General features: G+C 41.4%; 1 protein-coding gene across 2 annotated transcripts in view; it reads right to left on the reverse strand.

Moving 5' to 3' along the window:
• Positions 1-3081: 3081 nt before the first annotated feature.
• ryk (receptor like tyrosine kinase) overlaps positions 3082-17129 on the reverse strand; it is a 54661-nt gene continuing 40613 nt past the window's right edge. For both annotated transcript variants that reach the window (XM_082525226.1, XM_082525225.1), the window contains exons 13-16: positions 12967-13076; positions 12689-12848; positions 11201-11337; positions 3082-5319 (exon numbers count right to left, since the gene is read on the reverse strand). In XM_082525226.1, coding sequence (XP_082381352.1) covers positions 5208-5319; positions 11201-11337; positions 12689-12848; positions 12967-13076 — 519 coding nt within the window. In that variant the 3' untranslated portion in view covers positions 3082-5207. The remainder of the gene's footprint in view (positions 5320-11200; positions 11338-12688; positions 12849-12966; positions 13077-17129) is intronic.

Below are 17129 nucleotides of genomic sequence, written 5' to 3' on the forward strand. Positions count from 1 at the left end.
GAATTATATTTTTTTTGTGAGCAATTTTTCTCAGGGACCAAATAACTTTAAATAACTAGTGGGACCCCACCGTGAAGAAAGGCCCAAGTTTTTGTCTACATGTTGATATCCGAATCCTCTTCTAGCTGAGACTAAAAGGAGGCAGGTCACATATTATACCCTGTTCACTGACGTGTCCCACATGGAGAAGGCTTACCCAGAATGCAGTTCAAGTGTTCGCCAGTGAGTTATCAGAAAACAGATCAAACATCCATGTTATCAATGCCTTAAACTGCTGCAGGTTATTGAAATGATGATATATCCCATGATGCTGATGCTCAAAGGCGGTTTTAGAGAAACAAAATCACACGGAGGAAAAAACAACAAAAACAAAAACAACAGGTTTTGGTTTCAGACTGTGACGCTTGGAGTGGGTGTACAAGTAAACTGTTGGTGGCTTTCAGTGAAGCTGAAATGTGTGGAAATGTGTGGAAAATGTGTGCAAAGTATGTAAAGTCAGTGGAAACGGAGTGACAGCAATGAAGATGAGTCAAACTGGAAGCTCAAACTGGGCCCAGTTCCCAGAAACAGGATTACAGAGCTGCCTGGCGGTTCTCAGTGAATTAAACCCAGAAACCCCCGCAGACAGGAACTTCGAAAGCCAGAAACTCTCTAAACTTTGCCGTACTGTGACACAAGAGTCTGCTGCTGAGGATGCAGGAGTGTTTGCTCAATGCGTCCTGTGGCCGCGTTACAGTGCGCTCTGCTGTGCCTGCAGCTGGTGAGGAAAGTAGAAAAACTGAAATGAAAGAGTGGCTTCACCGTGACACAATCTGAAAGCCACCGATGACTGAGCACATTCTGAAAATATGTCAGGTTCAAGCTTCACTGAAATACCACAATGTGACGCCACATGCCTGACATCCAGCTGATTTACTCAAAACAAATAAGGCCGCGGTGGTGATGTCTCCATTCTGGAGAACTTGTCTCTGAGTTTTAGTGAAATCGTTGAGATTTTAGTTCTTGTTTTCATTTTGTTATTTTAGTTTCTGCACCGTTTCCCTAGCTGTGCCTCCCAATCCTCCCAATCCCAAGAAATGTAACTACACGTCACCGTCAACGCTGCGTTGACGGTGACGCATTGACAAGTGCTGACAGCAGCTACACTTCTGCAGGCCGGATTAGTCCCTTCTGTGTCACTCAGTCTCTCTTATTGTGCTTGGTGTGAGCAGTTTTGTCTCTGTGTTTAGCCTGTCCTCACATCTTGTGGTTTTGACTTCCCGATCGTCGTCACCTGTGTCTTAAGGGGAAATTGTGGTTTAAGCGGTGGTACTGTGTTGGCAGCCAGTCGACCTGCAGAAAGCGTCTGTTGTCAGATGGAGGCAGTGGTCAAAAAGTGTATTACAACAGGTCCGTGGTCTGTGGGCTACTCTTGATCCATCAACCAGCTTCAGTGAAGAAAGTTCTAGAAAAAGCTGAAGTGAAACTGACGGTTAACAAAATGAAAAGCGTCCACTGCAGCGACCGTCTGTGCGTTTCATTCTGCATTTATTCTTTTGCTTTTTAAAGAACTTATTTTTACATTGCACTCAAAGTAATCCTGCTCAACAAAATAGAGCAACTTCAAGGTCCAAAAAAATTGCACTATATTTCTTCACGTCAAGATACATGCATATGCAAGTAGGGGTGAGGTGGGCCACGAGTTTGAGACTGCTGCTTTAGAGCACAGGTGTCGGACTCTAGGCCTCGAGGGCCGATGTCCTGCAGGTTTTAGATGTGTCCTTGATCCAACGCAGCTGATTTAAATCGCTAAATTACCTCCTCAACATGCCTTGGGATTCTCCAGAAGCCTGTTAATGAACTAATCATTTGATTTAGGCGTGTTGACCCAGGGTGAGATCTAAAACCTGCAGGACACCGGCCCTAGAGGCCTGGAGTCCGACACCCCTGCTCTAGAGAGTGCAGAGGTGCAGGTTTGCAGTGGTTGAAAACTCATCTCTAGACAAAAAGCTCCACAAAAAGACACAGTCTGGTTCTAAATGAAGAACTATCCCTCATCAGTCTGTGTGTAAACATCTTCGCGATCCTCTGCCTCCATCTCCCCACAACCACCCTCTGCATCAGACCTTCTCCATCAACATTCTCAAAGCAAACATCCATCTGCGAAGCTCTGCTCACTGATCGTCACCTCTCTTCTTTATATTGTTGCAGGTCTGGTGTGTGTCTGTATCTATTTTAGGCCTTTTGGCAGCTTCGAACTAATTTAAACAAACTTCAGCAATCTGTTTCCCTCAGTACTGCACTTTTCTTACCTGCTATCAATTATTTTTCCAGCCTGTGGGCCACAGATATAATTGATAGCATTTAGGTTTGGAGGGAATTGTAAGCAAGGGGATTTAGGGACTCAAAACAAATTAGATTTGACATAACTTTCCATTACGACATCCTAAAGAAGTGTGGCGTTCATGTGACTTTAGCCTAAAGCCGAAACAAAACCAAATGACGTAAAACAATGAAGCACAGAAGTCATCTCTGGTGCTAAAGCTCTCCATGTTTTAGAATCTGGATCTTCTTTCCATATCTAAAGCGTTGTCCAAAATATGTTTTTTTTCCCAGCATCGTCTTTCTTTGCCAAGCATGTGCACGCACGACGAATTCGAGTCAGTTTTTTGTTTCTCTCAATGAACTTAAACAGTAATGCAGCAGACATACAGCAGAGCTGGAAACACAAAGCTCAAAGTCAAATCTGCCTCATGGGCTTTCACAGAGTGTGTAGCAAACAATATCCTCTATTCTTAGTGCTTCAGCATGGACAGGAACCAATGTAGATTACTGGGCTTACTGGAAACATGGATGTAAGTTGCAACATCAACTGGCTGGCAAAGGGATAAAAGATGTCCGGTGCAGAATTGTCTGACATAAAACAATGAAGCATAGAAAAGAAAGAATGCACAGTGAGTAATGCAGACACTAGGAGATGATTCGCTGTAGTTGGTGTCTTTAGATACAGTTAGGTTTCCCCCCCACTGTGGCTGTGACTTTTGGGGAACTACAGAAAACAAGCTTTGGATGAAGAGAGAAAAAAAAAAGACAAGAACGGGGTAATATATTCAAAAGATTCCATTTAATTTGTGGATATGAAATTGGGAAGCAGTTTACAACCTTATCTCAACATGCAGTGACCATTAAAAAAAAAAAAAATACACATCATAAAGATAGTGGAAGGATACGATGAGACCAAGCTGGCGTGTGTGTTCACAGTGATTAAATCAAAATGAGTCGAGCAGTCGTGTGAAGAGCTGCGATCTCACACCGAACAATGCAGCTCAAAAACACACTGTACACAGAAGATGGACGTAGTAAATGACTTGTTCTGTGGGTGGAGAAGAACCGCTGGCAGCGAGTGACACTTGTGAGACATTTTCGTAAACCTTGTGCCAAAACTAAAGGCATCCAAATGCGTTTGCAGCCATGTGTGGAACATTTAATGCAAATATTTGATCGGTTGTGGTTTAAGGTGACACGGCTGACTTGGTGCTGTAGAAAACATGAGCGGTGATTTATAGAAGACCTTCCAGACTCCGCCTTAAATAAATGAACAATAAGGTAACAAAGACTTGCTCCATCATCACACTGTAACCACAGAGATATCACGTGGTTCAAAAGCTGAGCTCAGTTTGTGTTCAGGCCACAAAATGACCCGTTACTGTTGTGTTGAACTTTTCTTTATTAAAGATTTTTAAGCTCTGGAAAGCCGCCTGATGAGTCGCTCACTAAAGCCGAATGCTTTCTTCAGTCCGGTCTGTTCGCTTCGTGGCTTGTAACATGAGAGGTTCTCTTCTGCGATGGATAAAATTCACAGCCTCATTTTCACATTTCTGCTCCGATGTCTGTTATTTTTTTTTAGAACTTGTTCTGATGATCTTGTTTTCTTTCACTTGTTTCTGATATTTTTCTGCCACCAGAATGTGCACAAAACCACAAAAGCCTCTGTATAACGGCCGCACTGTTATATCGGCCGTTGTCTCCTTGCCAAACATCGTACAACAAAAGTGACGTCACAGCTTCGGTGTCGATTCAGACCATGACTACACTGTCAGTGAGCTGATACCAAATGTCTCAGTCTAATCCACCCCCCCGAACACGTCACATCTGGTTTCAAGACAGCAAGACCATGGGTGATGTCACAGCGCCTACACCAATCTTTTATATATATATAGTCTACTGTACTTCAGTAAGAAGCAGATGCATCCCACAGATTCTGTCCGCCATGATTTATGTCCCTCTGACATCAATCCATCTTGGAACGTTGGTTCTCAGACGCTTCGATCTGATGGTGTTGGCGAGAACGCTCCACTCGATGCTTCACTAACCAACTGGTCACATCACATCCACCTTTTACACACACACACACACACACACACACACATACACACACACACTCTGTGGCTCTGACAGCGGAAATAAAAAGTACAAGAGGAAGACAGCAGTGACATTGAAAGAATAAGTGTCCACGTGTAAAAATCAGGTTTATACAGATAGCTCTGCAGAGCTGATGTTCCAGCTGTGGTGTCCACATGTCTTTATACACGCTGCTGGCATAGGAAAAAAATTGGTGTGACGTCTCTGTTGAGTGCGCTCCAGTAAAGGAAACTCATCCACGGCAGAGGAAACGCTGTACCATTTGCAGAGAAATCATTTCAACAGATCTGCCTCTCGTACCGAGCCTGAGCGGAGCAGCGTGTCCGAGAAGATTATGGTTACTGAAGCTCTCTGGTCCACTTTGGTACCTAACTCATTCTGCTGTGGAGTTATTTACACCCAAAACAAATCTAAAATTTGCACAACATTACAGAATCTGTAGAAAATACTGCAGAAGCTTAAATTGTTCTTTTAAAAAGTCGCTCAATGGCACAAAAAGTCCTCATCTTTTCGTTCTTCGGGTCCTCTTTGCGTGTGGAGATCGTCGCCTTTTCTAGATGCTTTCAAAGCAAATGGAACAATATTGAACACAGAGTCGTTTTACTTTGCTATGCTGTAAAAAGGTAATTTAACTATATAAAAACTCCAAAAGAACTGTACAAAACAAAAGCATCGGGCACAAGTCTGCTCATCTTTCATGTGATAAGGCACGATTTCAAATGTGCATTCCTCGTGAAAAGTGTCCGCCAGCCTTTAGTGTCGTTGCTTTAATGGATTAGTAGAAGAAGAAGTGCCACCCACTGCTTTCACACGTAAGCACCCAACGCTGCGTGAAACTCTGTGAGACACTGGACCAGCTGCTGAAACTTGGGCCTCTCCTCGGGGTCCAAGGCCCAGCAACAAGCCATCACTGCAAACCTGCAACACAGAGAAGGATCGGGTCAAAGTTCACAGAGGAGTCATGTCTGAAAACACCTCACAGATCATTTGAAAATTGGGCCTCCCAGCTTAGACTGGCACTGCCTAAACCTAAACAAGCAGATATCCTGGGAAAGTGTAATGCGTCCATTCGCTGACCTTTCCAACTTTTAAAAAAGTGGAAAATCTTTGAATCAACAGCTATGGAAAAAAAAGAAGGAGAAATTCATGTCCAGGAACACAAATGAATACATGCTGTGACATCATGGGGGTGCTCTTGAAGCTACGTAAGTGTAAATAAAATGAAAGTGAATAAATTGTTATTTTTATAAGAGAAAAACTGGATTTAAAGGCAGCGTTCGTCTAGTATTATACTGCAACTGCTGTATTGTCTTGAACCAGGAGCTGCCTGTGCAGTGCTGGTAGAAATCCGTGAGATATAATTACCTCTATCAGCGCACGGCCTCGATTACATAAGCTGTAGTATTGTGGTAAAGGAAGCCATCGCCTTAACATCTATTGTATTTGCAAGGAAACAGTTTTTTGATGACTTAAAAGATTTCAGGTAATCAGATCCTGAGTTTCCTTTAATCATCGAGAATTGCACATTTCTGTGGGGATTTGACACGAGTTTGTTTTCTTTAAATGCCTCTGCGCTGGGATGGCGGCGCTCCGAGGAATTAGTGTAAAAGTAATATCCAAGGAGCACCTGGAGGGAGTTTCATCTGCACTCATCAATTAATTGGAACTTGGTGGTTAAAAGCCAAACTTAAGAAGACACTTATAAACACACTGGTTATGGCAACATTTAAGACAAATGATCAAGTCCACACAGTCACCGGTGAATAATTAAATGCCATAACACAGGAACCAAAGGGAAGAGCGTTACTGTATTTCACATTTAGTCAGATCCTGATGTAGTGAAGTAATCTCTGATGCTAAAGCTCTCCATGTTTTAGAATCTGCATCTTCTTTCGATATCTAAAGCACTGTCTGATAACTGCTCGGCTCCATGTGATTTTTTAGCATTGTCTTTCTTTGCCAAGCATGTGCACGCATGACGAATTTGAGTCCGTTTTTCGTTTCTCTCAATGAACTTAAACAGTAATGCAGCAGACATACAGCAGAGCTGGAACAACAAAGCTCAACAAAGTCAAGATAAATGTGTGTTTATCAAAAATCTGCCTCATGGGCTTTCAGTCTGTGCCGCAAACAATATCCTCTATTCTTAGTACTTCAGCACGGACAGGAACCAATGTAGATTACTGGACTTAATGGAAACATGCATGTAAGTTGCAATGTCAACTGGTTGGCAAAGGGATAAAAAGTGTAAAATCTGTCAAATCCAGCCAGTCTTTTTGTTTTCTTTCATCAAAATACCCCAGATTTTGACATGCTTTAATACTGATCTTGTGTGGACTCTTTTTGATGAATGTGGAGGATGACCTTCTTCTCTCTTTTCTGTTTTCAGAGATTGTTGGGAATGGAAAGTATAACTTTTGCAGGTTTAAGTACACCCCGAAGACAGAAATACCACGAGAATTTGTCAGGCATGGCACAAACACATTTCTGCTTCTCCCAAGTCAGCTTCCAGCAAGTGTTAATTTTCACCAAACACTAAATATCCATGCACTGCCAGGGCTGCTTTGAGCTTCCTCACCACAAACCTGTTTTGGGGGATCAGATGGTAAATACTACTGCAGTGATGCCAAAAAATTAAACCAGTGGGACAACATTGCCTCTTCTTCTTGACAGCCTGATGGAATTAAACTTTGCATCAATCAAAGCTAGTAGCAGCTGAACAGTTTGATTCGACTCAGGTCCTCAAACAATATGTCAACTAGCAGCTCATTTATTGTGCCGACAGTCTCCAATAACAAGCTTCACTGCAGCTGAAAATGCACTCTTCACTGCAGACTTACAGATGTGACAAATTAAAGGAAAAGCCAGTATGAAAACAGTCTTCCAGTGGAAGATATTCACTTATTTGGTGCTCAAATAAAATAAACAGAATGGCGCTTTATTGTCAATGTACTGTGCAGAAGGGTTAGGGTCAGGAATAAACAGCAAACAGAACAGATATACAGCCAAGGGGAATATATACAAACTAGAGGAATATATATAAAACAACAGAAAGGCACACATTGCAGAGGAAAGTGTTTGGAAACAGTGCAAAAGGACTTGGTCTGCGTTTCGAGTATTCGCATCAAAGGTGATGACCTTTACTGAACTTTGCACTGATCTGCAGTGACGCTTCCCTTTAAAATGAAAAAGAGAAACACTCTTTTCCACTGTCTGTGGACAGTGATGATTTGCCACGCTTTCCAGAATATTGTTGCACCGTTACCAGTCTGTTGTGGAAAAACATTGTGGGGGTTTTTCTTTCTCTTAAAAATTATGAAACACTTTAACTGTAAACAACTACTGCTTTAAAGTAGGCAAACTGACCTTTTGACCTTTTAGTGTTAAGATGACAACATTCACTGAGTCATCCGGTCTCAGATTTGTGCTGAAAAGCTAGCGCATACATTTATTACTTCTAGGTTGCACTGCTCTCAGCCTACAGTAATATGGAGTTCTTGAGGCGATCAAGTGGCACTATATACATGAAACTAGAGCTGGGCGATAGAACGATAACGATATGTATCGCGATATAACTTTTTCTCGATAGAAAAATTAAACTATCGCGATAGACCTCGCCGCTCTTGTCCTCTTAAAAACAAAAAACCTTCCACCAAAGGAATATGCCGTAGTGTTTGATGCTATCCCTGCTGGGGTCTTAATGTTGTTTAGAAATCCTGTTGTTAGTGATTTGACCCCTTTACCACTGGATCCTGCTGCTACTTATGTCGGTCAGGTGTGTTTCCCCTCTGTAAGGAGGAAAAACAACCGTGAAATAAGAACTCTGTTTCAAAAAGACAGAACTTGTGTCCCAACGGCTGTCGCCTATTGGAATAACTTATACCAGGACCTGGAATGGGAGAAGATTTGGACCTTACCGTCGAAATTTCTATTAAATAACAAAGTAAAGGAAATATCTTTTAAAGTTATTCATCGTTTTTACCCAACTAGGTCTTTTCTTGTACGTTATAAAAAGGACATTGATGTTAACTGTACATTTTGTAATTGTGTGAAGGAAGATATTTCTCATTTATTTTGGTCATGCTTATACACGAGTCTTTTCTGGCAAGAATTTTGTGTTTTTGTTGTTTCCTTTATCTTTTCTGAGTTCTCTCTTTGTTACGAGAATATATTGTTTGGTTTCTTTAAGTACCCTATGCACAGGGCGAACGAATTTTATTTGGTTAACTTATTGATATTATTGGCTAAATTTCATATACATAAATCTAAATTTTCTAACGCAAAACCATCCTTTCGGTGCTTTTTAAATGAAACCAAACAATATGTTAAAACCATACATCCATCCATCCATCCATCCATCCATTCGCTTCCGCTTATCCTTTTTCAGGGTCGCGGGGGGGCGCTGGAGCCTATCCCAGCTGTCATAGGGCGAGAGGCAGGGTACACCCTGGACAGGTCGCCAGTCTGTCGCAGGGCCAACATACAGGGACAGACAACCATTCGCACTCACTTTCATTCACACATTCACACCTAGTGACAATTTGGGTTATCCAATTAACCTATCCCCACTAAGTGCATGTCTTTGGACGGTGGGAGGAAGCCGGAGTACCCGGAGGGAACCCACGCAAACACGGGGAGAACATGCAAACTCCACACAGAAAGACCCCGGCCTGATGTTGGAATTGAACTCAGGACCTTCTTGCTGTGCGGCAACAGTGCTAACCACCGTGCCACCGTGCTGCCTTAAAAACCATACAACATTCTCAAAATCAAAAAGCTGTCAAAACCGTAAACCTATGTTCCCTGTTCAATATTATGTGATTCTATAACAGACTGTGTCTATTTTGCTTTTTTATACGAATCCCCTGACATTGTATTTCCTATTTTGTATTTGTATTTTGTGCTTTGTCAATAAAAAAAAAACCAAAAAAAAAAAAAAAAAAAAAAAAAAAACCAGCCAATCCAAATTACGTAGCGCAGAGCTGAACCAATCACAGCCGCAGCGTCACGTCACGTGACTTGTTACGTACAGCACAAGTGCCAAGCCGCACGTGTGTTTGTTTGGGAAGCAGCCAGCGGGTAATGGAGGAAATGAGTGTGCCGACTAGAAAAATCAACCGAGCGTGACCGAAGAGAAAACAGATGATGGTTCCAACGCCGGAGAGATTGTCGAACGGAAGAGCCATAGAAGTTCCGTAGTGTGAAGGTATTTCGGCTATTTCAAGTCTGACAAAAAACAGAGTAGCGTGCACTGTAAATTGTGCCGAAAGCAAGTCTGGAAATACAATAAACTGGTGCATGCGCTACGTCCACACATACCCGGGTATTTTTGAAAACGCAGATTTTTCTATGCGTTTGCACCTTTCGTCCACACGTAAACGGCGTTTTTGGTCACTGAAAACGAAGATTTTTGAAAACTCCGTTTTTGCATTTACGTGTGGACTAGAAAAACGGAGAAAACGCAGCGTCAAAGGTGTGCGCATTTTTTGACGTCACACTGTGCGCCACGTTATTGTTTCGGTGAAATGAATTTCTACAATACTGTTACTGTTAATTCTACTCTCTGCAGTGTTTAAATGCTTACATATACACACAGTTACTGTCCCTCCACACATACGACTCGGTTCTGCTTCTATGCCCCAGCTTTGTTTACTTTTTCCCACCGAGGCTTCTAGACTTCTGATTGGCCAACATTTCTGCACGGTTAGGAATCTAGCGCCACCTGCTGCTTTGGCATGTTCATAGCAGTGTTTTCCTTCATTTCTGCCTTTATGTGTGGACGGGATTATTTTTTAAACCGGAAACGGAAAATCTCAGTTTTCAAAAATACCCGTGTACGTGTGGACGTAGCCTCAGTCTCTGACTGGAAGCGCTAATTCGTCATTCGGCTTTTGTCAGACTAAAGTAACTGTTAAAACTGTTTGAAAAGCTCAGCTATACAACAAGGAGAGATCGAGAATTTCCTTTTAGTTCTCAGTTTATTTGATATTGACAAAAGTTAGTCAGTTTTGTCTGTTCTTCTGTAAAACAAACTAAGATTTATTTTTAGAATTAATATTTTGTTTCTAAGTGGAATTGACAATTTAGTCTGTTTCGTTTGTTCTATTTTGAAACTTAAACGCTTTAGCGGCTGCCTTTTGTGTAGTTTGCAATATTTGCCTTTATTTATCTGAAAAAGTCTCATGTTCCTTAAGTACATCTACCCTGTTGAACTTATTATGGGAAATAAATATTTAAATCAAAACAAGCTGCTGATTATTTCACATTTTACTTGTGAGCAACGGCACATTTAAATCTTACAAATATAGTTATTTGGCTTATATCGTGATAGATATCGTTATCGCCTGAAATGAAAAAAAAAAAAACATATCGTGATATGAAAAAATCTTATATCGCCCAGCTCTACATGAAACTTAATTGAGTTGCTTCTTGTTACACTTTCGAGGTGGGAAAAAAAGGCTAAATCATCTTGTAATGAGAAGGCCATACTGATGAACTGCTACTTACAATCATAAAAAACATCATCCTTGACTTGTTGTCATTGCAGATCAGAAAATTGTGGGATTAGAGTAATAATCCTACAGAAACCAAACCTGGCCACACTGATCTATACCTTACCCAGCGGATACCAGTGGACTTAGTGTTGCTGTGGTTCTGTATATCATTAACGTCTGTAAACTGTCGACAAATAGGACAAGAAAAGGAAGGACGACTCAAAAAACTAGCTCCAACTCTTACCAAAGTCAAATAAACAAGTGAAAATACAGAGTATGTGTGGTGGTGGTGGGGGGCAACTTACAGCTCATCTGGACAGTTGATTGGTTGTGCTATTCTGTACCCGTCTTTTAGGTAAGCCGACATCTCGAAAGGGTCAATGTCGACGTAGGGGGTCTGCCCCAGAGTCATCAGCTCCCACAGCGTCACTCCAAAAGCCCACTGTGAACACACAAATTCTCTGAATAACCCTGAGACCAGTGCTTAGCATTCATTCACAGCACTTTACAAAAAAATACAAGCTTTTAATGTGTTTTCATCAAACAGGGCGAACATAACCAGAGGGTGGAAAAGTAGCGTTCCCACTTGTTGTGCTTGTATTCAAATACACGACGTTCCAAATGAACAATGTGAGGAAATTATGTCAAGAAATGTATTTGGAATATAAATCACTGCTGCCAGTTTTTGTTGAGTGAAAGTGTAAGCAGTTATTATCAGGGTTCAAACTGCCTGCGAGTGTTCACTCTGACCTCTGAACAGAGAAAAGATGAATTACTCGAATCATATTTAAGATGCTTCCAGTAGGTTTTGACCTTGAAGTTGTTTGTTTAAACTCTGGAAGCCATAATATCTAAAATAAAACTGACATTGACAGACAGAATAGCCCAGAAAGCATTGAGTTTCTGCTGTGTTAGTATGCCCCGAGCCTTAATGGGGTGACACAGGACCTTTAAAAGGAAGTGCAAGGACTGTTTAGGAACTAAGAGCAAGGTGGGCTCTTCAGAGGGGGGGTTGGGACAATAAAACAAAAACGTGTTCTACGGTAAACCACCCTGTTCCCACATCAGTGAATAAGCCACTGCCAACATTCCCAGTAAAGCTTAAACATGCCAATAGGAACGCTCCCATCCTGTGTCGCTTGCTATCTGATTTGTGTACCTGCTGATGTAAGGGCACGATACATTTGTGTGCGTAACAGCAACACACTCAAGATGCTATACAGCTCCAGGTACTTGTATGGACTTGCACTGGGAGGCTGTTAATGCCAGGCCTCTGTTAAATCTAAGTGCCATGATTGCCATGGAGCGGTGTGACCATAACAGGAATGTGGAGGGGGTGGGGACACGTCTGGCTCGTGTCTCAGTGGTGTCTCTGAGGATCTGTTAGGCAGACTTCCCGACTGCCTCCGTCGCACCCGGTCTTCTATCCTGGAACAGGAAAGCGAGAAGAGCCACAGACACGCCTTTCCCTTTGACACCTTGACCAAGTGTCTAAGAATGGCTTGCACACAATCGGTGCCATTTCCCGGATCGCCTTAACCGCATCATGTCTACTGGAAACATACTCGCATTTAGAAACCTCAGAGAGACAGGAAAGGTCGCTTCTGCTATTGTTTTGTTGACAACGAATCACAGTTACAGCGTTGCCTTGTTAAGCAACAGCAAGCAAACAAAGCAAAAATGAAGCCCAAGAGGGCGCAACAAAATAATCCTAAATGGTTGACAACACAGTGGCTGTGTCCATCATTTATATACAGTCTATGGAAGTAAACTGCATATCTGGTAGTTCTTACCACATCACTTGCACTGGAAAAGTCATTGTTGAGCAGGCTTTCCAGGGCCATCCAGCGGACAGGCCGGTTCTCATTATCCCCCAGACAGTGGTAATCCATGGGAAAGAGATCTCGGGCGAGGGCATTGTCTGTAATCTTCACCTGCATGTTGTCGTCAATGCTGTCGGTGGAGGGAAAGCACGGCCTTTATTTTTGACAAATTAAATTCCAAACCAAATCACCTGAAAGCTACTGAGGACAGCGTGACGACAGCTAGAGTCAGGTCACTGAAAACTTACACGCAGTTCCTAGCGGCGAGGTCTTTGTGTATGACCTCTCTGCGAGCCAAGTAGCTCATTCCACATGCAATCTGGATGGCCATGTAAACCAGGTCCTGCTGAGAGATTGCCTGAAAGGAAATGGGGGAGAGAGGGCGACAATGTGCAGTTGAGAGACTGACAGGAAAAAGTAAAGACTGAGAGAGGACACCTGGTGACTTCTGTGTAAAATTGTTCTAGTTTTCTTTGGAACGGGACAATGTGGGCGAAATATGGGCATTACATACACCACGACTATTTTTTCTCTATAAATTCAACTGCAAGGAGACTGGAAAAACAAGACCTGACATGACTTGTTTAAATGCAACCTTTAAAATTTCAAAGATATATACGTACCCCTCAAGTGTAACAACTTTGGTGACCTCTAAACTCTTATTTCAGTGTCAACATCGAGTATAATAAGATAATTAGCACACGTCAGCATGCCGAGGAGAAAAAGACAGGTGTTATTTTTTTGTGATAAAGGGGTAAACTAAGGCTACATCCACATTAATCTCTGTCTAGACTCAACAGTTTCAGAAATATTTCCTCATCTATATACCTACCTCATGCAACAAGATCATTCATGTACACTGTGTAAACACAGCAGAATGTTGCGGTAGCTCAGTGGAAAACACTGCTGCCCCTCAACAAGAGGGTCCTGGGTTCAAACTCTGAGTGTGCTTCAATGTGGAGTTTGTTGATTTTCTTGCCATCAAAAAATAAAATAATATAAAAAACCTAAATGCTCCCTAAATGTCATTAAATCTGAGAAAAGCTCCCACCTTACCAAAGAAGTAGCTAATTTTTTTGCACAGTATTTTTTAGAATAGCTCAAGAAGCCATTCAAAATTGTAGTTAATTGAGTTAAAGGGCTTGAAGTGCACAGAGGTGGGTTTTTGTGCTTTTTAATTCTTGTTCTTAAGTAGAGGAGATAACCAAATGCATTTTTCAAAGCCAAAAAACCAAAACACCCACACAACACATTTAAGCATTGCTAAACACTGCAAGTGCCACAATCGACATGACACAGTCTGTTCGTTTGGTGAACACCAATATCACCATCATGACCAAAAGCAACATTTACGAGTGTTAAAATATGACTAAATCAGAAAATTATTTTGACACACAAGGGATCATGGCTACAAGATGACAAAATGTAGGCAAAAAGGCAACCTGTCATATGCTGGTATCAGCCTTGAAAGTTTACCCAAAACGCACTGCTAGAAGTTTTTTTCCCCAGTGAATTATCTGAAACAAGATCAAACCTCCAGAGCACCCATACTTCTTTCTCTTCCTTTGATTGACTTTATTGAAACTATGATAAATCTCTTATTGTTACACTTAAAGTTCATTACAGGGAAAAATAAAAATAAAAAACCCTGATTGTAAAAAGCACAACTTTAAGTGTTCTGTTTACATTTCTACTACTTTGAGCGTCTGAATCACTAATTTGATGCTGCATTCAAAAATCTAGTAAAGTGAGAGCCTTTATCTAACAAAAAAAGAATTCATATTATGTTGGTAAAGTTTTGCAGTCCTTCATTAAATAGACTACAAATGGCTGTATTTTTCTCATGTACCATTGTGATATCCTTAACCGTAAAAATGATTTTTTAAAACATATGGTTTTATTTTATTATAATTTCTCACTTTTTAATAACAACACTGTCATGTTTTTGCAGTGAACCATGGCTAACACACAGAACAGCAAGATTTACTGCTGCAAAAGCCCTGAGGCAAATACTTAAAGCTCAAAGTGATGATGGAAATATCTGAAACATGTCTCACCTACAATTAAGATGTTAGTTTGAAACTGAAGCATGGATGTAACAAAGGAGAACACCCTAAACATACGGACTTCACTGTCATTTATTGCTGATCAAAGTATTATGGAGTAGCTTTAGAATATCAGTCACAGATAAAGTAAAAATATAGATATGAGAGAAACAGTTTTCTTAGATAAAAGTTAGACGTGACCGCACTTGGTCATTTTAGCCGTTTGGCTGCTTAAGGGTTAACACTGCTCTGAGGATTTAATCTGATGTGACGCAGAAACTCTTTTACTCAGAGGTTTAACCGAGTCTTGCATTAAAGAAATGAGTCTGCTTTGTCTGTGGAGCTGTTGAAGGGCTTACTGACAATAGCTCTAAGTCAGCAGGTGTGCCAGAGAAAAGACACTCGACCGCTAACGAAGTGAGGCTGCTCCTGTAACAAACATCCCGGAGAGCTGAAAAGACAACACTGAGCTCTTTAAGTAACAGCTCCAAATAATTGTGTGTATGGTTCAATTCTCTTGCATCTGGTCTGATTTATTCAGCACAATCCCCGGCTTGGATGTAAACACTGGAAATGGACTTTGTTGTCTTATCTGACAGTTGATACTGTGATGCAGGCAAAATTAACGCTTGGGACTATACCGAAAAACAAAGACTTGGGCAACCAGTGAACAAAGATTAGAAGACTTTAAGTCAACCGCTCAAGCGAAACGGCTACATGTGCAGCTGCTATGAGACATTCAAACTGTGCAGAATACATCTCAGCTGTCGGTGAAAGAAAAATGTCTAAGAACAAGGTCAACGCTCCAAACCTCTTCCCTCCCTCCCTCCACAGTCACACCTTTTAAACCAGATGTTCGCTTGCAGAATGAATGTTGTGCTCTCGGAGCATTTCCCCGCGAGTTTCATCTAAGCTGGCCTGATACTGAGCTGATTTATAGCTCAGCGTTTATTGCAACACCTCCAACTTAATGACTAAGTCTTTGTCTCCCGTAGCCGCCAAAGGTACGTATTGAAGCTGCCGAGAAGGAAGGTGCTGATGTGTGCCTGAAAAAGGCATTTGATTATTGTAAATGTGTGGCAAGCTTCATCTTGTGATCGCAAAGCATTTTTCTGCATCTGTATTTTGCAGCTGATTGATTGGTTGGATCTGCTGTGGCTTTTCTCCAAGCGCATGAAAGCCTCCCTGGGGTTAACTGTACAAAAGCCCGATTGTCTCCACGGAGTGAGTTACAAACCTCTGCCCTGAGCACCGGCTTCATCACTGTATCAACAGACCTCTTAATAACAGTGTAAACAGTAGTTACTGTAGGTGTTACTCGCCACTGATTGCTGCAAACACAAAATGTTCTTTCATGCTTGACACTACGATGGAATCTGACTTCTCTTTCAATCTGGGGGATTTATTTTAATGGCTTAATAGAGGTTAAAGAGGAGCCACGCATATTCTGACGCATTTATTCTAATGGTTTTACACGCAACCTGCTCTGAGAACAGGTTCATAAAATCTCGACTTAAATTTGGTCATCTCTAGGTCAGGGGTGCTTTCATTGTCAAGGAGTTAAATCTTTTCTCTCCCTTTATTTCCCATGGGTTGTGAGCCTAACCATAGCAACCATCCATTTACAAATGAGATAAAGTCACATGATGTCATTTGTATGCGACACAACACCATAATGGAGGCCATCAAAGCGATGGTATTCCTGCTGAACTGTATCTGCTCCTTGTTTCCCTCATTGCCAGGTCTGATACTGGTCATGGAGTCATTTTCATGACTCAATCAATGCCTCCCTGACCAATCAGTGGCAAACAGTCTGTTGATGTCACATGTTCGGCTTGACTCAGCTTGCTTAGAACCCGAGCAGAGTAGGTACTAAAAGCACCTGGTAACGGGTTCTAGCGTCTAATGGAAAACGCTAACAATGAATCGAGTCAAATCAAGCAGATTTGGTGCTACTGGTAAAAAGGTTTAAGGTGATCATGGAGGTTTTGTCCTCAGCGTTAGCTGCGTGTGTCTACATGCTGCATTGATGTATCACTTTTGCCGTCAGGACCCCTTCACTTCGAAAGGTCCTGCCTGAAGAAAAAGCAGTTTGTAACTGCCTTCAAGTCACATATTTTTGTAAATGTGCATTTATGTGATGTATCTGTGTTTTTTCTGTAATTCTTTTGTGTACTTTCCCAATTATAACCGCTGACAATTAGTTTTCCTTAATGCAATATTTTCCTGTTTTTTTTTTTATTCTTCCATAAATGTATCCAGTTTTATTTTTGACTCTGATATGCAGCTTTGAATTTAACATCCTTATTTTGCTTGTATGTCAAAATATTTCGTTCAGATGAGATTGACATATATACCGTACATAG

This window comes from Aulonocara stuartgranti, assembly GCF_965226115.1.
Source record: "Aulonocara stuartgranti genome assembly, chromosome: 23".
NCBI lineage: Eukaryota > Metazoa > Chordata > Actinopteri > Cichliformes > Cichlidae > Aulonocara > Aulonocara stuartgranti.